The sequence below is a fragment of the Oncorhynchus mykiss genome, chromosome 14, assembly GCF_057628025.1.
Source record: "Oncorhynchus mykiss isolate SJ-2025 chromosome 14, ASM5762802v1, whole genome shotgun sequence".
In the NCBI taxonomy this organism is placed as follows: domain Eukaryota; kingdom Metazoa; phylum Chordata; class Actinopteri; order Salmoniformes; family Salmonidae; genus Oncorhynchus; species Oncorhynchus mykiss.
Genome location: NC_143035.1, coordinates 34,510,221 through 34,533,412, shown reverse-complemented (window position 1 = coordinate 34,533,412; position 23,192 = coordinate 34,510,221). Strand labels below are relative to the sequence as shown.

The 23,192-nt window shown below is 43.2% G+C and overlaps 4 protein-coding genes and 1 long non-coding RNA gene across 9 annotated transcripts in view; 3 read left to right on the top strand and 2 right to left on the bottom strand.

Annotated features, from left to right (window-relative positions):
* Positions 1-3,402, bottom strand: part of LOC110487785 (septin-8-A) — a 35,974-nt gene extending 32,572 nt beyond the window's left edge. For all 3 annotated transcript variants that reach the window (XM_036943376.2, XM_036943377.2, XM_090198813.1), the window contains exon 1: positions 2,986-3,402. In XM_036943376.2, the coding sequence (XP_036799271.1) occupies positions 2,986-3,015 (30 nt within the window). In that variant the 5' untranslated portion in view covers positions 3,016-3,402. The remainder of the gene's footprint in view (positions 1-2,985) is intronic.
* Positions 1-16,534, top strand: part of LOC110489166 (growth/differentiation factor 9) — a 111,387-nt gene extending 94,853 nt beyond the window's left edge. The window contains exons 2-4 of one of the 2 annotated variants that reach the window (XM_090198814.1): positions 12,999-13,191; positions 14,407-14,639; positions 14,833-16,534. In XM_090198814.1, the coding sequence (XP_090054940.1) occupies positions 13,044-13,191; positions 14,407-14,639; positions 14,833-15,570 (1,119 nt within the window). In that variant the 5' untranslated portion in view covers positions 12,999-13,043 and the 3' untranslated portion in view covers positions 15,571-16,534. Of the gene's footprint in view, positions 1-12,708; positions 13,192-14,406; positions 14,640-14,832 lie in introns of those variants that run through there. The other variant, XM_021561775.3, reaches the window with a different exon arrangement.
* On the top strand, positions 4,934-7,491 carry LOC149978352 (ankyrin repeat domain-containing protein SOWAHA-like). The gene has a single exon (XM_090198815.1). It carries the CDS (start codon positions 5,402-5,404, stop codon positions 7,163-7,165), a length of 1,764 nt encoding a protein of 587 aa, XP_090054941.1. The 5' UTR covers positions 4,934-5,401; the 3' UTR covers positions 7,166-7,491.
* LOC110489174 (uncharacterized) lies at positions 10,798-12,498 on the bottom strand. Its single transcript, XR_002468533.3, has 3 exons — positions 12,421-12,498; positions 11,935-12,007; positions 10,798-11,123 (listed from the first exon to the last, which is right to left on the bottom strand). It is a non-coding gene; the product is annotated as an uncharacterized LOC110489174 (long non-coding RNA).
* A 1,650-nt stretch (positions 16,535-18,184) lies between the features above and the next one.
* Positions 18,185-21,816, top strand: LOC110489172 (cytochrome b-c1 complex subunit 8). 2 transcript variants are annotated; one of them, XM_021561786.3, is made up of 3 exons: positions 18,185-18,295; positions 20,391-20,562; positions 21,633-21,816. In XM_021561786.3, the coding sequence occupies exons 2-3, from the start codon at positions 20,409-20,411 to the stop codon at positions 21,725-21,727; spliced, it is 249 nt and encodes an 82-aa protein (XP_021417461.1). In that variant the 5' UTR covers positions 18,185-18,295; positions 20,391-20,408; the 3' UTR covers positions 21,728-21,816. The 2 variants fall into 2 exon arrangements, with proteins under 2 accessions (XP_021417461.1, XP_021417462.1); XM_021561787.3 differs by having other exon boundaries at positions 18,244-18,501.
* Positions 21,817-23,192: the final 1,376 nt, after the last annotated feature.

The window sequence follows — 23,192 nt, the reverse complement described above, 5'->3', positions numbered from 1 at the left end:
GGCCCAGCAGCGTCGGAGTTTGGCCGGGGTAGGCCGCCTGGTTAAATAATGGTTAAATAAAAAAAACAGAAGGATGGTCTTCAGGAACACAGCATGTTGTTATTCACAGCACAGAAGGATGGGCCGTCTTCAGGAACACAGCATGTTGTTATTCACAGCACAGAAGGATGGGCCGTCTTCAGGAACACAGCATGTTGTTATTCACAGCACAGAAGGATGGGCCGTCTTCAGGAACACAGCATGTTGTTATTCACAGCACAGAAGGATGGGCCGTCTTCAGGAACACAGCATGTTGTTATTCACAGCACAGAAGGATGGGCCGTCTTCAGGAACACAGCATGTTGTTATTCACAGCACAGAAGGATGGGCCGTCTTCAGGAACACAGCATGTTGTTATTCACAGCACAGAAGGATGGGCCGTCTTCAGGAACACAGCATGTTGTTATTCACAGCACAGAAGGATGGGCCGTCTTCAGGAACACAGCATGTTGTTATTCACAGCACAGAAGGATGGGCCGTCTTCAGGAACACAGCATGTTGTTATTCACAGCACAGAAGGATGGGCCGTCTTCAGGAACACAGCATGTTGTTATTCACAGCACAGAAGGATGGGCCGTCTTCAGGAACACAGCATGTTGTTATTCACAGCACAGAAGGATGGGCCGTCTTCAGGAACACAGCATGTTGTTATTCACAGCACAGAAGGATGGGCCGTCTTCAGGAACACAGCATGTTGTTATTCACAGCACAGAAGGATGGGCCGTCTTCAGGAACACAGCATGTTGTTATTCACAGCACAGAAGGATGGGCCGTCTTCAGGAACACAGCATGTTGTTATTCACAGCACAGAAGGATGGGCCGTCTTCAGGAACACAGCATGTTGTTATTCACAGCACAGAAGGATGGGCCGTCTTCAGGAACACAGCATGTTGTTATTCACAGCACAGAAGGATGGGCCGTCTTCAGGAACACAGCATGTTGTTATTCACAGCACAGAAGGATGGGCCGTCTTCAGGAACACAGCATGTTGTTATTCACAGCACAGAAGGATGGGCCGTCTTCAGGAACACAGCATGTTGTTATTCACAGCACAGAAGGATGGGCCGTCTTCAGGAACACAGCATGTTGTTATTCACAGCACAGAAGGATGGGCCGTCTTCAGGAACACAGCATGTTGTTATTCACAGCACAGAAGGATGGGCCGTCTTCAGGAACACAGCATGTTGTTATTCACAGCACAGAAGGATGGGCCGTCTTCAGGAACACAGCATGTTGTTATTCACAGCACAGAAGGATGGGCCGTCTTCAGGAACACAGCATGTTGTTATTCACAGCACAGAAGGATGGGCCGTCTTCAGGAACACAGCATGTTGTTATTCACAGCACAGAAGGATGGGCCGTCTTCAGGAACACAGCATGTTGTTATTCACAGCACAGAAGGATGGGCCGTCTTCAGGAACACAGCATGTTGTTATTCACAGCACAGAAGGATGGGCCGTCTTCAGGAACACAGCATGTTGTTATTCACAGCACAGAAGGATGGGCCGTCTTCAGGAACACAGCATGTTGTTATTCACAGCACAGAAGGATGGGCCGTCTTCAGGAACACAGCATGTTGTTATTCACAGCACAGAAGGATGGGCCGTCTTCAGGAACACAGCATGTTGTTCTTCACAGCACAGAAGGATGGGCCGTCTTCAGGAACACAGCATGTTGTTATTCACAGCACAGAAGGATGGGCCGTCTTCAGGAACACAGCATGTTGTTATTCACAGCACAGAAGGCTAGCCATGAGGACAACACAACAATCATCTGTGCCACTGGCCCAGTGCTCTACACACACACACACACACGCACACACACACACACACACACACACGCACACACGCGCACTCACGCACACACACACACAAACACACACACACCCGGGCACAAAGATCCCTCTGTGTAGCTGTTATTTCACACCCTTAACAAACACAATCTGTCATCCGCTTCACATCCATGTGCCGTAGTGTGTGTGTGTTTGTGTGTGTGTGTGTGTGTGTGTGTGTGTTGCAAACTGAACTACAGTGATTAATTGAAGGACTAACTAAATAACTATGTGCTCAGAATGAGTGAAAATAAGTAGTTTGGATATGAAGATAAGTAGCCTGTGTTCAAACCTTAAGTTATGACCTGGGGCCAGGAGATCAATTGCTAATTCAGTAGGCTGCCATTACGAACAAACATTGAAGGATGTCATATGTTGACAGATACAAACGTCCTCAGAGTGTATGTGTTCTACTACTGTTGAACTGAGGATTCGTTCAGTTCCCCCATGGAGAGACAAGTGGCTGCTACTTACCTACTTCTCCTGTTATCCGCAGGTTAGCTACAATTCACAACAACTCAAACTAACTAGCCTCTTAGCTAGTGTTGCACTGAAAGTTGAACTCTCCCACCATTCATTGTAGTGATGTAGTTACAATGTGTCAACCCTCTTCTCTCGACAAACATGAAATGCCTGCGTGGCTACAATAAACACGTTCTAAAACTGTTACAATGTGTCAGTGACAGTGGCAAATGATACATCTGTGGATCGAATTGATACAATGTAGCATCGAGTGGCTATTGGTTTAACCTCTGAATGACAGCAGAATGAGGTGTCAATATCAGCAATATCAGAAGTGCAACGTATAAAATGCGTCAATTGCATACCTAGCATCAATTAACATTTTATAAACAACCTAGAACAAGGTCGACATAATTATGCGTCAAGAATAGGCTACCGTTCCTCAAAAGCTATCTAGTCTACGGGAAGGAAATCACTGCTCTCCGGGTGTTGATGATACCCCACTTTAGCTGCTGCATATCAGCTAATAATAATCAGCTACTACCGTATACCAGAATATCCCGGTAGGCACACTGCAACGTAGGCTATGCATAATGCACTAGGCTGTTAATGCACGATGTTTGTGAAACGCAGCAAATCTCTAGGATACTTACAGCGAAAATGTCTATGTCCGTGGCGGCCATCGTGAAGAAGAAAAGTGTGGGGAGTAGAATTTACGAGGAGCTGTCTTCATCGGGACCTGGTGGGGTTGACGGCGATGGTTGACAGCGGAACGTCTCAATTCATTCTATATGGCTACTTTGTGGCAACACCCCCTATGTGCTGAAATGCAATTTCTTAAAGTCTCACATGCAGTAAGACGGTACTGTACACGGTGGAGCCTCTATTATTGCATTGATTTAGTACTGTAGAGAGGAGACGCCATGAGAACAGATTTACGCACGGAGAAGGAGAAACACAGATAATCTGCGCAGTGTTGGTATGGGCTGGTCCTGATGGTGAGCTGTACATACAGACTATAAATCAAGAGGTTGGAGAGTGATTTAATTTGATTATAGGGTAATAGTCAAAGACCTGGGGAAAAAATGTATGTGTTCCATCCATCATTCATCAAGTTCGCATTATTACGCATTAATACGCATTATCACGCATATAAAGGCTAATAACAGGTGTTTTATGAACTGACAAAATGAGAAATACTATCCTGTTAAAGAAAAACAAGGTGTAAAAGTCAGAGATGGGACCAAGTCACAATTTTGCATGTCCTAAGCAAGTCTCAAGTATTAAGGCAATGCATCTCAGTGCTAGAGGCATCACTACAGACCCTGGTTCGATTCCAGGCTGTATCACAACCGGACGTGATAGGGAGTCCCATAGGCCCAGCGTCGTCCGGATTCGCGTTTGGCCGGAGTCGTAAGTAAGAATTTGTTCTTAAGACTTGCCTAGTTAAAGTTCAATAAAAATACATGTAAAAAACATTTGCGTCTCGTGTCAAGTCCCAAGTAATAGTCTTTGAAACGCAATGCAATGATTTCTGGGACCGGTGAAGTGGCACCACAAGTCACAGAGTGGTGGGGCAAATTGTTTTCTCTGGGGCCTGGGGCATTTCCTAATATGTAGCCTAACCATGTATAAATCAGGACCCTATAGGGTCTGACAGTGATTAATTAGTAGTTGTAAAAAGGTATTTATATGGGCAATGATGGGAGTGGGATCAGATTTAGATTTGAGTAATTTAGCAGAGCAATTAAGGTTAAGTGCCTTGCTCAAGGGCACATCGAGAGATTTTTCACCTAGTCAGCTCAGGGATTCGAACCATTGGCCACTAGGCTACCTGCCACCTAGGTATACAGATACATTCTAAACAGGTCACATGGTTGTAAAGAAATTGTAGAAAAACTCCTGGCCCTGGAGAGGATGAAAATCCTGTCAAACTGCAGCAACCTTGTACTCCTCAATATGAATTATATTTTAAACCTACTTTCCTTTACACAGACACAACCACTGCAATTTGACAATAGAACTCACAGGGCTGAGCAACTGCAATTAAAAAGTAACTCCCAGTCTATTTATGTTTTGGATTGACATTGGATTGAAAAGGTCAAGGTATCCTAGCCAGCCAGCCCAAGTTTGAATATAGCCTAAAGCAAATATCATCACATAATATTTTCTCCTAAAACAAATAAACGGGCTATAAATAGGCTACATAACATGACCACATCGTTTACCCTGCGGGCTGCGGTTGTTATCAGTAGCCTAGTTGATCAGACTGAGAAATCGTTTTCTTCCCACACAGTTTAGGTGTAGGATGCTGCAACATTTCTGTAAATAGTTATTTATTGTGTATGTCGTGAGTGATGTGTTATCACGCTTGCTAAATACTGTAAATACCGGAGGACAGTGGAGCTGAGCACCTCTTGTGCCCGGCCTGCGCAACCTGTGATTTCCGCGAATCTGATTGGTTAAAACACAGAACAGAACGCACAGAACCTGCAGCACTCCCATATGAAGGACAGATAGGCGTTACACAGTGCGCGAAATAACAAATCAAGTCTCTCGCGTCATACAGTTCAAGTCCAAGTTAAGTCACGAGTCATAGATGCTCAAATCGGAGTCGAGTGGCAAGTGTTTTTTTTCTTCTCGCAAATTCGACTCGCAAAATGTGCAACTCTTGTAGTACGTGTCCAAATCACGTGACTCGAGTCCACATATCTGGCAAAACTAGACTAGACTAGGATAGAATGGAATAGAATAGATCATCTTATACTGGGAAAAGAAAAACGGATGATATTGAAACGTGAACGAGCATATGGCGCGCACCGGCCGGGCACGTTTGGCATGCACCCCAAATCCGCAACCTCTCAACCCAATCTCGCGTTCATGCCAAGAAGATAATTTCTCAGGAAATGTATTTGACTAGACACCGGAAACAGCAGGTAGTTGTGGTGGGACCCTCGACGCGAGGGGCATCAATTCTCATAGAAGAAGACGGGCGGGACAGTCGGGGAGTGGAGAGTTTCAGAACAACAATTTAACATTTATCCTCTATCTAGGTGAACATTGAAAAAGATGGCTTTGACTCAAGAAACTATTTTGACTTTTTTGTTGGAGCACGGGGGCAAAGTGAAGAATTCCGATTTGCTGAATCATTTTAAACCTCAGATCAATTGCAGTGATCCCGCGGAAAAGAAGCACAATAGAGATCTATTCAAGACAATTATAAACAGCGTTGCGGTCGTCAAGCAGATAGATGATGTCAAGTTTGTCGTTGTAAAGAAAAGGTTTCACGACTTTGTGAAAGGTGGAAAGCATTTAACCACTGAGAAGTCGGACTTGGACGAGAGTATTTGCAGTCAAAACACGTCGTTCCCACCCAGTTCTTCAGAACACAGTGAATATTCAGCCATTTCCAAATCTGGTAGGATACTGAACTCTGATATTGAAAATAACAATTCATGTTGTGCTTCAAGCATACATGGAAATTGTTTAAACGATATTGTAAAACATATGCCTCTGCATATAAATGAATTGGGAGGAAGATCCAATGTGCACCCAGCCGGTTATGGGGGTGCAGTTAGGTCAAGTAACCTTATCAAAACTACTTATCAAGAAACACCCACAATCAAGATACTGAATGTTTCAGCTGATCAAGGGATCAGAAAAACTACTGGACCTGTGTTTGCTATAGTGGCAGTGAAATGTCCACCACAATCACAGAGAGAAGATCCAGTACTGATGAGGCAGGATGGATCAAATAACAAAGTGTCTGTGGGACCAAAAACTTCTGAGATTCCAAGCATGTTGGCAAAGAGACCTCCCACTCCTCTACCACCAGAGGCAGCCGTGACTCCTAAACCCCCAGGCAGAGTGAGCTCAGAGTGGGGTACGGGCAGACATCCAGAGCTAGGAGAGACGCCACAAACATCTGCGTCTCCACAGCTGAGGAGAACCCAAAACAAGCACCCGAAACAAGGGGACAATGTCAAGGATGTCAATAAGTACTCTGAGTCTCAGTCTCCACAGCCCAGGAGAACCCAAAACAAGCACCTGAAACAAGGGGACAATGTCAAGGATGTCAATAAGTACTCTGAGTCTCAGTCTCCACAGCTGAGGAGAACCCAAAACAAGCACCTGAAACAGGGCGATGACACCACCAATAATCTCACCACGGCAGCCAATAAGGTTACCGCTAAAGATGCCAATAAGTACTCTGATCAATCTATCCCTTTGGAAGCTGCAGCTCATGAGTGGCTGGTGAAGTCTGCTGCCGGTCTCTGGGGACATGTCTACAGCCTCCTGTTACAGGATCCGCAGCTGGCCGAGAAGAAAGATTTCATCTCGGGTTTCACTGCCCTCCACTGGGCGGCCAAGGGCGGCAATACAGACATGGTCCGCAACATCCTGGACATCTCCAGGAAGAGAGGCACGGAGGTAGACGTCAACAGCAGAACACAGGCAGGTTATACTCCTCTACACATCGCTGTCATACACGGACACGATGGAGTCATAACCTTGCTGGTGAGAGACTACGGAGCCAGTGTGAATATAAGGGATAATGATGGGAAGAAGTCGTACCACTACCTGGAGAAAGGTGTGTCGTCTGAGCTCAGGGAACTGCTAGGGGACCCACAGGTATCCCAACAGGACAGGTGTCAGGACAAGCAAGAGGACGAGGAGGACAGGGAGCTACCCAGGGGACTGAATACATTGAGCAGACTGATGGGACACAGGAAGAGAAACAAAACCCACGCTGGTGAAGACACAGAGGATGACAGAAAGGATGGGCCACAGTCATACCATCGCAGACACTTCTCAGACATGTTCTATCATTGAATGTTCAACATTTCAACAGAGAATCTATTTAAACCCTCTTGAGACTATATTACAATATTTGATCAAGCCTCAATGTGAATGTTGAGTATTTCACTAAGCTAACTGAACGAGCACTAGTATAAGCCATGTACTGATGGTGACGCAATCTACTTTTCTGGTACTAATATTGTGCCTGTCTTGATTTAGTGGTGAGACATATTTATAGCTATATAAGGACTCCCAAGCTCTTAGGAAAGTTATTGACTGTAACATGTTGAAGTAACACATTTTTTAAATATATACATATACTGACCCAAGTTATTTTATAAAGTTGCATATCAAATACCATTAGTGTTTTCTATGTTTCACTCTCTCTGTCTGCACTGCGGGGGTGTAGTCCTATACTTACAGCCTGGAAACAACCTGTCATTTCATTCATTCAGCCGAACTATACATAGACATACGTCAACAAACCACACCTTGGCAACACCCGAGTGGATCCAAACACCTGCGTGTTCTCCATTAAAAGTGATGCCATCAGGTATGATGCCATGGTGTTGATGCCATCATGAATGATGCCATGGTGTTGATGCCATCATGTATGATGCCATGGTGTTGATGCCATGGTGTTGATCCCATGGTGCTGATGCCATGGTGTTGATGCCATGGTGTTGATACCATGGTGTTGATGCCATCATGTATGATGCCATGGTGTCGATGCCATCATGTATGATGCCATGGTGTTGATGCCATCATGTATGATGCCATGGTGTTGATGCCATCATGTATGATGCCATGGTGTTGATGCCATCATGTATGATGCCATGGTGTTGATGCCATCATGTATGATGCCATGGTGTTGATGCCATCATGTATGATGCCATGGTGTTGATGCCATCATGTATGATGCCATGGTGTTGATGCCATCATGTATGATGCCATGGTGTTGATGCCATCATGTATGATGCCATGGTGTTTGTGTTCACATATTTCTTCCTCTGCTTTAATCAATCTTGTTTGTCAGGAATGTGTCAAAGTAAAATACATTATTGGGATGTGCCAGTCTGTTCTCGTAACACTAAGAACAGAGCATAACATCTGGGGCGGCAGGTAGCCTAGTGGTTAGAGCGTTGGGCCAGTAACCAGCAGGTAGTCTAGTGGTTAGAGCGTTGGGCCAGTAACCAGCAGGTAGCCTAGTGGTTAGAGCGTTGGGCCAGTAACCAGCAGGTAGCCTAGTGGTTAGAGCGTTGGGCCAGTAACCAGCAGGTAGCCTAGTGGTTAGAGCGTTGGGCCAGTAACCAGCAGGTAACCTAGTGGTTAGAGCGTTGGGCCAGTAACCAGCAGGTAGCCTAGTGGTTAGAGCACTGGGCCAGTAATCAGCAGGTAGCCTAGTGGTTAGAGCGTTGGGCCAGTAATCAGCAGGTAGCCTAGTGGTTAGAGCATTGGGCCAGTAACCAGCAGGTAGCCTAGTGGTTAGAGCACTGGGCCAGTAACCAGCAGGTAGCCTAGTGGTTAGAGCGTTGGGCCAGTAACCAGCAGGTAGCCTAGTGGTTAGAGCGTTGGGCCAGTAACCAGCAGGTGGCCTAGTGGTTAGAGCGTTGGGCCAGTAACCGAAAGGTTGCTAGCTCGAATCCCTGAGCAGACAAGGTAAAAATCTGTCGTTCTGCCCCTGAAGAACTGAACCCACTGAACCCACTGTAGGCCATCATTGAAAATAAGAATTTGTTCTTAACTGACTTTCCTAGTTAAATAAAACATTACAAAATACTTTTGTAGAGAAAAAGCTCACGGTTCCTTCTTTAAAAGGTTGCCCTTTTCCCCATCTGATTTAGCTTGCTTCTGTGACATTAATACAGAAGAAAGCAGCCTCTCAGCTTGAGAATGTGATTGTAGGGGAGGGGAGGTAAGTGGGAGGCCATTATGCCACGAGTAGCTGGATAGAATGTTGCCTTCGTATTAAATTATCAGCTTTGTTTATATGAAGGCGTGATGGAGGAGTGAGGAGGTTCAGGGCACACTATCAGTATCTCATTCCTTTCCAGATTCCTTTGGCAGTACAGGAGATGTCCAGAAGAGGACAAGATCAGGCATAAATAGGGCCCTGTGTTTTGGACAATCATTCCACTGAGCACACACTGGTTGAATCAAAGTTGTTTCCACGTAATTTCAATAAAGATACCTTGAACCAACGTGGAAGACTTTGACGTCTGTGCCCAGTGGGATGTCACGACCTGGATTTGAACCTTTTTATTTAAAGACTTTTCAACAAAGCTTTTCCACGGCAGATGGTCCTGCGCCATTCTCAGACAATAGTTTTTTATTTTTGGTGTAATTGTCATTTGTGGAAAGGCTCAAAATAAAGGTTAAATCCGAGGTCATGTAACATGATGATAGCCCAAAACACAGGGACCTAGACATAAGCTATTCTTCACATATGACCAGTTTGGTTTTTAGAAGCTTTTTAATTTAAAAGTGGAATCAGCGATATAACATTTAGATGCACAAAGTAAACAGCATACTTGGTCAACTTCTGCGAGGCTCAACTTCTCCGCTGTTTTGGTCCACGCTGTGAACAGCACGAAGCGAACCCGTGCACATTGCGCAGATACTGATAGCGTCTTGCATCTCGCTCCTCTCAACATCTGCGGTGTTGCTCGTGGCAACGTCATTTTGCTGAGTCTAATTTTAAGCAATGATTGTGTCAAGCCATTTGAGATATTTTTCTACTGGCTTAGTCGTTCAGACATAAATTCACCCTCCCGGTCGTAAACAGGCTCACACATGGCTGGGATTCGTCCGGGGTTAAATGTGTTATTAAAAGGTGCGGTCTGTGATATGTCCCTGTATATCCCTCAGTGGCAGGGCTCCCGATGGGCTGAAACACGAGTCTCAGATTGCAGCTTTAACGTCTGTGAGGTTAGTTATGTGAGGAGCAGTGAACTGAACATGGTCACTCAGGCTTACCTGCCTGCCTGGCTGGCTGCACGCACGCGTCCCCCCATTTATGATTTCATTGCTCCCCATTCTGTGTGGGGAGAATTCTGCCCGGGGAGGCTTCTCTTGTCTCACACGTCTGTTTGTCAGACAACATGACATTTGAAATGGCATTAAAAATCACCACATAATAATTACAATTGGGTGAGTGTCAATTCCATTTCAATTGCTGAATTGAATAAGAATTTAATCCGGAATAGAACTCAATTCCAGAACTGACTGGAATTTAGATGGAATTATTAACGGAGTCGTAACTGTTCCCCATTAGTAAACCATTAAGCATGAATGAGGGGTACTATTAGTCACTTATCACAACGTCATTACCCATCAGCCATCACTGCAACACCAACCACGCGTAAGGAAACAAGGAGTCCGCCTTCTGTTATTACTCTGGCAATAGACGAGGAGCAGTTTAGAGATGACGAACAGCTGGCTGCTCATTCATGTAAATTATCTGTATTGAGTCAGGTTGGTGTGGCTCATCATAGCATACTTGTATCACCTCAACCTCTCAGAAAACCTCTGATTTTTGTAACAAATTTTACCCAATCTTTGCAGTGTAAAAAAAGTTTCCGTATAGAGAACACAACATTACATTTTAAATTGATCCAATGCTACATTATTTAAAAAAAAGTTGAAATAATTTTAATCAGCTTATGCATATTTTACACTGATTTATTTTCACCAAAGACCAGCAATAGTGATGACAGGATTTGGAATACAGACAACAATAGTGATGACAGGATTAGAACACAGACAATAGTGATGACATGGTCTGGAAACACAGACAACAATAGCATAATAAGTGCTAGTTTGTTAAACAATGTGCTATTGTCTCTCTGTCTGGGGAGAGGGCAGCACTCAGAATGGTGATGATCTATTCAGTTAAACAGTTGTATTCACAGTGTCACCGTGGCCATTCAACCCTGCTAATTAGGTATCGTCCTTCTATGGGCTTGTTCGGACTCTTTAGGCCACCATGGCTCTGTGAAATGAACAAAAGCTGCCATTATTATAGAATAACTTTACATTAAAGTTCGAGCCCTGAATGCTGATTGGTTGAAAGCCGTGGTACACCACGGGTATGACAAAATATGTATTTTTACTGCTCTAATTACGTTTGTAACCCGTTTATAATAGCAATAAGGCACTTCGGGGGGTTTGTGGTATATGGCCAATATACCACAGTTAAGGGCTGTATACAGGCACTCCATGTTACGTCGTGCATAAGAACAGCCCTTAGCCGTGGTATATTGGCCATATACCACACCCCCTTGTGCCGTATTGCTTAAATAGACCACATCACCCTCTGTCTGCATGAAACTGTCAGGGGAAATAACGTTCCACTTAAGTGAAAAGATGAAGAAGTAGTGCCTCTCATATAAATATAGGCCTACCAGACAACCTTTATCCTTAGAGGTGCTCTAGGCTAACTACAGTAAAGAGCCTTTATTTTAACAGGACTCCCCATTCCCCTACCCTTAAACACTATTAAAGTATGGCCTGTGTGGGGTTGTATAACAGTAACCGGTACTTTCATAACCCCTTTCTACCCCTAAACTCATGGAACACTGAGCAGAGAACTGGTAAAGACCCAGTGCAGTAAAGACTGTGATTTTCCTGTGTTTTATATAACTTTTCACACTATTAGGTTGTAATAATAATGTGAATTTTTAACAATAAAATAAGCTACTGTTGTTTCTTTTTGACCATTTTAATGGAAAACAATCACAGTAATGTACATAATTGTTACCCAGAAATGATTTGATATTGAGATAAAAAGGGCTGCATTGGACCTTTAAAGCTGTTCTGTTCCAAGAAGCCAGTCAAGTGTAAGAGTTCGGGAATGCTGGAGACAGAGGCTGGGGCCTGAAATAACACACACAAGGATGTACAGGAGGGTACAATAGACAGACACACACACTCATGTGAGCACACACACGCATGCACTCATGTGAGCACACACACGCACACACACACACACACACACTCATGTGAGCACACACACACACACACGCACGCACACACACACACACACACACACACACACACACACATCAGTCAGCACAAGCCCACCCTGACACAATCGGCCTTCTGATGTAAGCTGATTTTTGTGGTCACAGTTAATGTTTACTGCATTCATGACTTGATTCATTGCAAAGATGATGCTCACTTATAATCAGCTCATCAGTCCTTCTACTATACACTGACAGTTGAAGTTGATCCTTGGGAACGTTTCATATTTATACAGTATTCTGTGTAGATAACAAAATATCCATTACCTTCTTCAAAGGTCCCTTACATTTCACTTCTGGGTTTTGATTCGTCTTCTTCTTCGGTGGGGTTTATCGGCGGTTGGCATCCAAAGTTATGGTGCATTACCGCCACCTACTGTATTGTGGGCTAGAGACAGGGAGGAACAACATTATACCGTTGCTCTTAAAAAAGATAACAAAATATTTGAGACTATATCTAATAATTCTACTCAATATACTATTTCAACTAATTTCCTGTATCCCCTTCTCCCTCATACAAGATCTCATCCTATCTCTTTCCCTCTGATACTGCCCACACTGCAGCGATACATGCGTCCCCTGGGTTGATTGCGCACACCTGTTGAACTTCAGTGACATGTGCATAGGTTTATTGACCCGAGGGAGTTCTCCAAGTTTTGACGGACTGATTGACAATGGAGACTCCTCTCCACTTGACTATTGTTCTTAATTACCCGACCTCTATTTTACTACTCTTGATCGGCGGCTTTTCTCTTGGATCGTCCCCGACCACGTCAAATCTAGCTGACGAGTTTGGCGATTTTACTTTGTACCAACATGGCAATATCTTGTCACCCCTTCTGAAGGCGCTGACAGCACAGGGAGTTCCATGGCAAGACACGGCCCCAAGAATGAAACCTGATTCGAGATATGTTCGATACATGAAAAGACTGTACAGGATGTCTTCGAGACATGAGAGGAGTTTGGAAGGGAACAACCACCTGTACAACACAGTTCGACTTATAACCCCGCGGGGTGAGTGCCTGGAGCAAAGCAAAGGTGAGCTGTAAGTTTTGGGTGAAACTTAATTTGTATGGAAATGTAATGGCGTGAGTGAGGTCTATTTTACATAGGGACACTAGTTCAAAACCGAGTGTACAAAATATTAGGAACACCTGCTCTTTCTATGACAGACTGACCAGATGAAAGTTATTATCCCTTATTGATATCACTTGTTAATTTCACATCAGTCAGTGTAGGTGAAGGACAGAAGACTGGTTCAAGGATTTTTAATCCTTGAGACAATTGAGCCATGGATTGTGAATTCCATCAAGGCTGACTCTAGCGTTTTTGAGACCCTAAGCAAGATTTGTGCATGTGCCCGGAAGGTTTTCTGCCATGTTTACTACAAGTTTAGATAGCTGGCTTAACTAACAATCTGAAAATTGTTAGCTGAGCAATTTGAGTGACGGACAAAATAAATAAAAATGACTGATTCACAACCAAGTTTCTAACTTGCATCTTGTTTATTCTACTATACTAACTCTCAACAGGAAGTTGAGACCCCACTGAGTTAATATATATATTTTTTAAAACCTAACCCTAACCCTTTTTTTTGGGGGGGGGGGGGGGGGGGTCGATGCCCCTAGCAGCCTGGGGTCCTAAGCGACTGCTTATGCCAGGAGTTGGCCCTGTGTGCCATTCAGAGGGTGAATGGGCAAGACAGATTATTTTAAGTTCCTTTGAACAGGGTGTGGTAGTAGGTGCCAGGCACACCAGTTTGAATTTGTCAGGAACTGCAATGCTGCTGGGTTGTTCACGCTCAACAGTTTCCTGTGTGTATCAAGAATGGTCCACCACCCAAAGGACATCCAGCCAACTTGACACAACTGTGTGAAAGCATTGGAGTCAACATGGGCCAGCATCCCTGTGGAACACCTTGTAGAGTCCATGCCCTGATGAATTGAGACTGTTCTCAGGGAGAAAGGGGGTGCAACTCAATTATTATATTCCTAATGCTTTGTGAACTCAGTGTATTTGATGTAGCCTAGTTTTTTGAACTGAGCAAATAAACAGAAAGTGCTGACTTATTCTGACACATTTGCCCCCCCCCCCCATGCATTAGCATCCCCATGCATTAGCATCCCCATGCATTAGCATCTGGGTCTGCTTAGTTTATTGACTGTATATGAACCAGAAAAAATAAGCAAGTGAGGTGTCTCGCTTCCTCTTCAATCTCTGGTTCTTCATCTTAATTTCCAATGTTTCCTACAGAGTTCTTCATGCAACACCTCTCCTACAATCTGGACCGTGTCAGAGTCAAGGAGCAGCTCCTAAAGTCTGTCCTGCTGTTCTCCTTCGACCAAGAGCAGGCCTTGTCCATGACTACCCAATGTTACCTAGATGTGAAAGAGCAGGCTGCCCAGGATCAGTGTCTTCTCTGCCCCAGCACCCATCACTCAGTCAACTTCCTGTTCCACACGGACCGCAGGAGGAAGTGGGTTGAGGTGATTGATTTAGTTCAATATAATTCAATGGAAACAACTATTTCTTCCCTTAGGGAAATTGTATTAAGACTAAAAAGGGCTTTATTTGATCATTTCAAAGCACAATTCGACCACATGTGGATACACTGCATTTACCATCACAGAGGATGTTAAACCACAATAATGTTAACCTATTTTCATTGTGGTGCTCAAGGTGGACCTCACGGCGTTCCTCCGACCTCTCATCCAGTCCCACAAGAAGGACATCCATTTGCTGATCAACCTGACGTGTGTGGAGGGCAGAGGCAGGGAGGCTAAGGCTGGAGGAGAGAAGAGGAGCGGTAGGGGCCCCGTGGAGCTCCACCTAAGGTCTCCGTCCTTGCTCCTGTACCTCAATGACACCAGCGAGCTGGCACACCAAAGATGGCTGCCCACCAGGTCACAAGGTCATCCGAGGTCAGCCAATGAGATGGACACCTTTGAGAGCCTGGCGGAGTTCAAACCAGAGCAAAGGATCAGCCGGAGCAAGAGGAGAAGACTGAGGAGAGAATCTCCAGATCTGTTGATGAACAACGCACGAGGCAAAACGAGCCCGAAGACCATCCTCCCGGACCTCCTCCCGAGTTCTGACTTCCCTACGAGCGACTGTGCTTTGTACGACTTCAGAGTGAGCTTCAGTGAGCTCAAACTGAGCCATTGGATCATTTTCCCCCACAGGTACAACCCCAGGTACTGTAAAGGCACCTGTCCCAGGGCTGTGGGGTTCATCTACGGCTCCCCCAGACACACCTTCTTCCAGAACATGATCTACCACATACTGGACTCCTCCGTGCCACAGCCTTCCTGTGTTCCCTTGGAGTACATCCCCCTGAGTGTTTTAACCCTTGAAGGTGACTCCATTGCCTACAAGGAGTTAGATGAAATGATCGCTACGAGGTGCACATGTCGCTAAAGGCCCACCTCCAGGGTCCGGCTCAATTCCATTTGAACTTGGTGTAAAAACTGAACAATCTCAACTGAAATTCCAATTGTTCTCTATACTTTTCAATGTAAAAAAAAAAATCCTATCGCTCGGGCTGATCTTCTTCGTTCTGGAAATTGACTGAATTGAAATGGAATTGACCCCTACCTCACTGTTTTACCAGCCTCAACACTTTGACTGTTAACCTACCTTCTGCATCAACTGCCGTTAGACTTATTCCATCCTCCTCAAGCGCTTGACTTTAGCAACTTTCGCCTATAGTAACATCCTGGTCTGGGTACTTCATGTCAAGTCATCAGTGTCTTTGTCAAAACATTAGTACGTGGAGTTAGAGATTTTTTTTATATCTAGAACAGATGCAGAAAATATGGCATTGATTTCCTTTGTTTACATGTTTATGTGATTGGCAGGAATGTTGTGAAGATGTCCTATCCCTGCACTTACTGTCTGGTTTGTTTGTTTTGTTTGTGTTTTTGCATTGCGTTGACACATGAGAACATGGATTGATTTTTAAGTTATTATTTTTGTTTAATTTATTTTGGGTGTTCTGCCATCTTTAGTCTCTTCTTTCACACTAACTGGTACATCTGTTCTGGACAAAATATTTTTTTTTTAAAAGTGGTCCTATATACTCGTATCCAACACTTTAACGTTTCATTTTATTCCTGGGGATTGCAGGCTGTTGTTTCACAGACAACCTCTCCTTTCATACGGTCCAGAATGTAAGTTATCTTTTATAGACAACTTGATTTTTGTGTGTATTTATTACCCTGGGTCATGAAATGACTGCATACCTAATATATTGACGAATTTAACTAAAATGCAAATGAAATGTACGGTCTTGTTCGGCTCACTGATTATCACAAAAAAAAAAAGAATAAATGAATAATTAGCTAAATATTTCCTTGAAAAAAAAATAAAGAGCATGCATAGATCCTTGAGTATTTATTCAATATAATTGTAAGTTGTATGGTTGTTTGTTCTGACATAAATACACATTTGACTGCTGAGACACACACCATTGTGTAGCGTAAAGTTTGTGCGTCTGCAATCATGTCAGAATTTGCTCCTATATTAGATGGAGAGTTTACACACTGCTTGACAGCTTTATTAGCTTGATTTTTCTGCCTTGTGTGGGATCAGAAGTGCCATGCCCACAGGGGCACGTGTCACCTCAGATTGGTCTGACTGCACTTTCAAAGTTCTTGCCATTTTCCAGATGGACTGACCTTCATGTCTTAAAGTAATGATGGGACTGTTGTTTCTCTTTGGCAGGAACAGCTCAAATAAACATAGTATGGACTTGGTCTTTTACCAAATAGTGCTATCTTCTGTATACCCCCCAACATTGTCACAACACAACTGATTGGCTCAAAGTGCATTAAGAAGAAAATAAATTCCACAAATGAACTTTTAACAAGGCACGCCTGTTAATTGAAATGCATTCCAGGTGACTATCTCATGAAGCTGGTTGAGAGAATGCCAAGAGGGTGCAAAGCTGTCAAGGCAAAGGGTGGCTACTTTAAAAAATCTCCAATATAAAATATATTTTGATTTGTTTAACACTTTTTTTTGGTTACTATGTGATTCCATATGTGTTATTTAATAGTTTTGATGTCTTCACTATTATTCTAGAATGTAGAAAATAGTAAAAATAAAGAAAAACTCTTGAATGAGTAGGTGTTCTAAAACTTTTGACTGGTACTGTAGATGATGAGTACCTTAGTCAGAAATCCCAGGAGTGGTCAGTGCACATCATCTGACCCGTATGGTAAATTGCAGGAAGGAGTAAAGCCTGTGGTTATTATTGTTGTTGGAGGAGACGCTACCTGAATATGTGAAGCTTGGATATGTGAGGTATGCAGTGAGACCATCTGTGTCCCAAACCATTACAGTGTGGGAATTGTGAAGGATATGGTCATGTGTCAAATGTTTGCAGACAGGAGAAGTATGATATTGAAGAATCTGTCAATTAAAATGTTACAACTGTGGTGGGGATCATACTCCAGACTTCCTTGAGTGCCCTGTTAGGGTAAATGAGGTTGAGGTGTCAAGGATCAGATTTATACAGTTTATCTCCTATGTGGAGGTGGTGAAGAGAGTCGAAGGGGAAAGAGGAAACAGTGTTGAAGATATGGAGGTGGATGCATTGCAACCAGTTGATAGTATTTTAAGTCAATCGGGTGATCTGGATACACTTGAAAGTGGATTTTGTTGTATTTATAGCTTTAGTGATTAATTGTACAGTACAAGTGTCTAAGAAGTCAAAGGAGCTGGATATATCTGCAGCCGAGAAGTTTTTGAGGCTGCAAAACTTCACGGCAGAAGCACTACAATAACTTTTGTCGCAAGGAAATGTCCCGCCCTCACAGGAGGCTTCTGAGCCTGTGTTGGGATCTGATTAAAATAAAACATTTTTACAAAAAAGCAGGTTGATTTTGTTTGGTTAACTTCTTTTTTTCTGGTAGTTAGTATGATACTTTATTTTTACCCACATTTGTTCAAATTTTTGGGATCCTTATTATCAATCCGCGCAGTAGTTGGCGGAATGCACATATAATTGTTGCGAACGCCGTTATACCATAGAAGAAAAAGAACGGAAGTTACGTAAAGGCTTACTTCCGCTGGACGTTGAACCAAACCAGAGCAAAGACGTCATAAACCGCTATTAATCTGGGTCTTGAGAAGCAGTACGGTAAGGGATACTGAAAGTTGAAGGTTTTGTGGTTAATTTTACAATTTGAATCACCTGTATACGAGTCATCTGTGTTTGTCTTGGGGATTTTACGAAATAAGAATTTCGTGTCATTACACACATTTTAATTCTTGGCGTGAATGTCAAGTTTATCTCAAGGTCTTCACGTTATCTATGGAGGTTAGCTACTGGCTAACTTGTAGCAGGTTGGTCCCGTTTGCAATCACTTTTGTGCAATATTTTTCTAGGTAGCTAATTAGCTAGGTTGTATCGTCTTCATATTTTCTACTATCTGTCAGACACGAGTTTACGTGTTGTAATGTCACTGGCGAAATGACATGTCATCTAATGTTTGGTTTTGGTGTTGATGTTAACTTGGCTAACGCGTTAGTTAGCTATCAATCTAATTTAGCTCGTAACGTTAGTTCATGTAATGTTTGGTATCCAGTTATGCTTGGAAATAAAACGAAGGTATCACGTTCACATTTCTAATCCAGTCTATTGACAGTTACATTTTTACTAACAACCATAACTAATTTGTTATTTTATAAATGTGATTACATGAAATGTCTATTATATTAGTCAGAATAGATTCCGAACCTATTCTTACTCAGCTGCACTGGGGTCGGACAGGCTTCCTGTTTAGGTTAAGACACTAAGGAGTCGGTACCGGATATGGCTCTGGAAACATACCTAAATCCGGGGATGAGAAATTGCGTTGTATTCAGAATTGTCCTATTATCCCAACACGTTTTAATAGCACTCCTTCAATATTCTCGGTGTAAAGGTTGGAATAATGGTACAATACAACACCATTTCTCATCAACGGATTGAGGTACATTTTCAGAGCCATATCTCGCGCCAGCGCCCCTGTGTATTAATCTAAACAGAAAGCCTGTCTGACCCCAGTGCAGCTGTAAGTAAGTGAAGGGTGGTAATATATTCTGACTATTGTGGAAGACTGGCTGGTTGTCAATTCTTAAGAGGGGGAAATGCACGTTAGCCTGGTAACCCAAACTCCTTGCTCTGGGCCAAATGTTATGCCCACGGACCTTAGTTTCTTCTCCTCAATGAATCGGAGTACCTCCCTGACGATTTTCTAGAACGCAAACATTCTTACTGGGTAAAGCGGCTTCTTGAAAATTTGCCATTGACTTTAAAACTCTGATTGGTTAGCGAGGATCCAATCGTTGTTGACTTTGTTTTGTAAAACATTTTTACTTCACCACAAACTAGGACTGACCCCATTTTGTCGATTGTTTGGTCAATAGGCGGTTGGTCGAATGAGATTACTTTAGATGAGCAGTAACAAAAAAAAAATAATGGTATACAAGACAGCTGAGTGGACTGATCCGTTGTGGAGGCCGTGGGGATGGCACAGTCCATCAGTTTAAGACGTGATAATAAAATTGTATATGGTTTTTACGTAAGAACAATGGTGTAACACTAATAAAAATATATATATTTTCTAACAAATGTGCTTTCTCCCGTGTTGGATAGTGTTCGCTGTCTGTGGTTCTGAAACACATCAGCGCGCTGTTGAATTGGTGCCTTTTCCCAAACCATGTTGCGATGTGCAAAGTTAACCAGCATATTTATGTTGAGAACAATTCAGTGCAGGTAGCAGCAGAATGAGATGAGAACAGCCCTTGCCCTATTGTCTAAGAAAAGTGAGGAAAGAGGAAACCCCAACTTAATTCTATAATCAATAACCTTAAAAAGACAGTGACTGTGTGACTGACTAGCACCCCTTTCTCTTTCTCCTCCCTGTTGCAGCGACCACCACAGAACATCGGTGCTATTTTAACAGTGCCGCAATTTTGAGCCCGGCCCAGTACGATCAAATCAATTGCTGCTCGGACTCCCTCTAGTCATGTATCAGACAAGCTCAGTGCATATAGTTGATTTGATTAAAACACATAGGATGTGTTAATGTATGTAGGAATACACATTAAATTTTTTGGGGGGGACTAATCAATTGTTCCAAAGAATGTGACTTTTGGTGGACCAGTATATTGTTGTGTGACGATTACATTGCAACATCTAAACTACTGTACCTTTTTTCCTCATCGATACTCCTACCTTGTCATTTCAGATAGTCTCTCTAGACACCATGGGTCGCCACTTTGGAGATTTGGCCAAGATCAGGCATGTGATCACCTACAGTCTGTCCCCCTTCGAGCAGAGGGCTTTCCCCAACTACTTCTCTAAAGGAATCCCCAACGTCTGGAGACGATTCACATCATCCGTCTTCAAAGTTGCTCCCCGTAAGTAATCCCAGAGTTTGGATGTTGGTTTTAGTGAAGAACCAGGCAGGATATTGTTAGTTATCAAACATCTCCAGACAAAGTCTGGATTTATTTCTGCTCTAGTCTTAATAAATATGGCCTCATAGCCCAATATTAGACCACTGATTCATTAATTAATAATATGAGGTCTAAGGGCAGTCCATAGCGACAACGATTGAGATGAGTCATGTTCCACTGACTTCCTGGTAGCAGCATGTCCGGTGTCTGCATCCATAATCAGTTCTCCGGTTGGAGAATCACCATTTGCATCGCTGGGCAGTGAACAAGAAACTATTAAATCCAGTTTAGTTGGGGAAAGCCCTCTGCTCGAAGGGGGACAGACTGTAGGTGATCACCCCCATCCCCAAATCAAACATGAATTCCATGTTGTATTCTCACTTTGCGTGCACAACGGTCTGTTTCACGCCGGTTTCTGTTAATCAGCCTAACCATATGGGCACCATATGGCCTCAGACAGGATGTAGATGAAACGTGTGCACGCAAAGCCAGAACAAAACATTGGCATCCACATTAGGTTTTGATTTGGGGAGGGGAGGGAGGGGGGGGGGGGGGGGGGGGGGGGGGTGCATCAACTGATTCAATAGTTTCTTGTTCACTGACCGGTGACGCAAACTGTGATTCTCCAATCGGAACAGTTCTACTGATTTTATGGATGTAGCTTGGGACCTGGGACACATGCTGCGAGCAGGCAGTCATTGGACCATGACACATCTCACATGTTCATCTCACTATGAAATGCCCTTAAACCTTTAAATTAATGAGAGGTGTAATATTGGCTGGGCCTCATGTAGATATTCTAAAAAGCCATGTCTGTTGTGACTTAGTCTACGAGAACGGTGCTCTGAGGCACACTGTAAAGACCTCTTTCGATACAATTTGTCTGCCCGTGTTAAAATCACTGACTCTTTGGATGTTTTTAAATAGCCTAACTCTACATTCATTGCTTCCTGTATATTTCAGTCTATGCCTCCCAAGCCACATCCCTGTTTTCAGTCGCTAACCGGTCTTCTCCTGTTCTTCTTTTCCAGCTATGATCTGCATGTACCTGACATACACCTGGGGCAACCATGTCCACTCAGAAGGAAAGAGGAAGGTTGCTGCAGACTACGAGAATGAAGAGTGAAACCTTCCATCTTGCTGCTCTCTCTCCCCGTCTATTCCTGTTTAAACCTTCACTGTATGTTTTGTCAATAAAGACAATATTTATCTGAATGTTTTTCCTATAAATTTGATACCACCTCACCTGTATATTTGAAATTAATGGTTTGCTATCTTTCACATGACGGGACACTGCAGAGAGATGTATAAATAAGAATGATCTGTCACTTAGCGTAAAGTTACAATGCAATATTACACAGCAATGAGGTTACTGCCCAATGCAATTTTACACAGGCTAACGGGTCTGTATAAAATACAGTATAGTATACTGTCTATACGGCAGGTAGCCTAGTGGTTAAAGCGTTGGGCCAGTAACGGAAAGGTTGCTGGATTGAATCCCAGAGCTGACAAGGTAAAAATCTTTTCTCCTGCCCCTGAACAAGGCAGTTAACTCACTGTCCCCTGTTAGGCTGTCATTGTAAATTAAAGGTTTGTTCTTAACTGACTTGCCTAGTTTACATTTTTTTTAAATGTAATTATTTTTTTAAGTAGTGGGCTAAGTCAGCCTATAACACCATAACCTTTCTAATAATGGAATTGTAATATCATGCAAGAAACAAGTTTAATGTCATTATGGTTCTAGACTACGATAACACCTTTCAAGAATGATCATTGAGTATTTCCTGAGTTAAATTAACCATAATCTAATTCAATACATATTGTACCTTTGAATAATTAGTCACAAAAGGATCCAGAATGGTCCATATAATTAATCCATATATTTGTGTGGACACCCATTCATATTAGTGGATTTGGCTATTTCAGCTCGTTACTGACAGGTGTAGAAAGTCACACACACAGCCATGCAAACTACAGACAAACATTGACAGAATGACCTTACTGAAATATGTCAGGAGGACACTACCTGCCTGAATGCATTGTGCCAACTGTAAAGTTTGGAGGAGGAATAAAGTTCTGGGGCTGTTTTTCATGGTTCAGGCTAGACCCCTTAGTTCCAGTGAAGGGAAATCTTAACTCTACAGCATACATACATACATAATAACATTCTATGCTTTCAACTTTGTAGCAACAGTTTTGGGAAGGCCCTTTCCTGTTTCAGCATGACAATTTATTTTACCTTTATTTAACTAGGCAAGTCAGTTAAGAACAAATTCTTCTTTTCAATGACGGCCTGTTCAGGGGCAGAACGACCTTGGGGATTTGAACTTGCAACCTTTCGGTTACTAGTCCAACACTCTAACCACTAGGCTACCCTGCCCACAATGCCCCAGTGCACAAAGCGAGGTCCTTACAGAAATGGTTTGTTGAGATCGGTGTGGAAGAACTTGAATGGCCTTCACAGAGCCCTGACCTCAACCCCATCGGACACCTTTGGGATGAATTGGAAAGCAGACTGCGAGCCAAGCCTAATCGCCCAACGTCAGTCAGTGCCCGACCTCACTAATGCTCTTGTGGCCTAATGGAGCAAG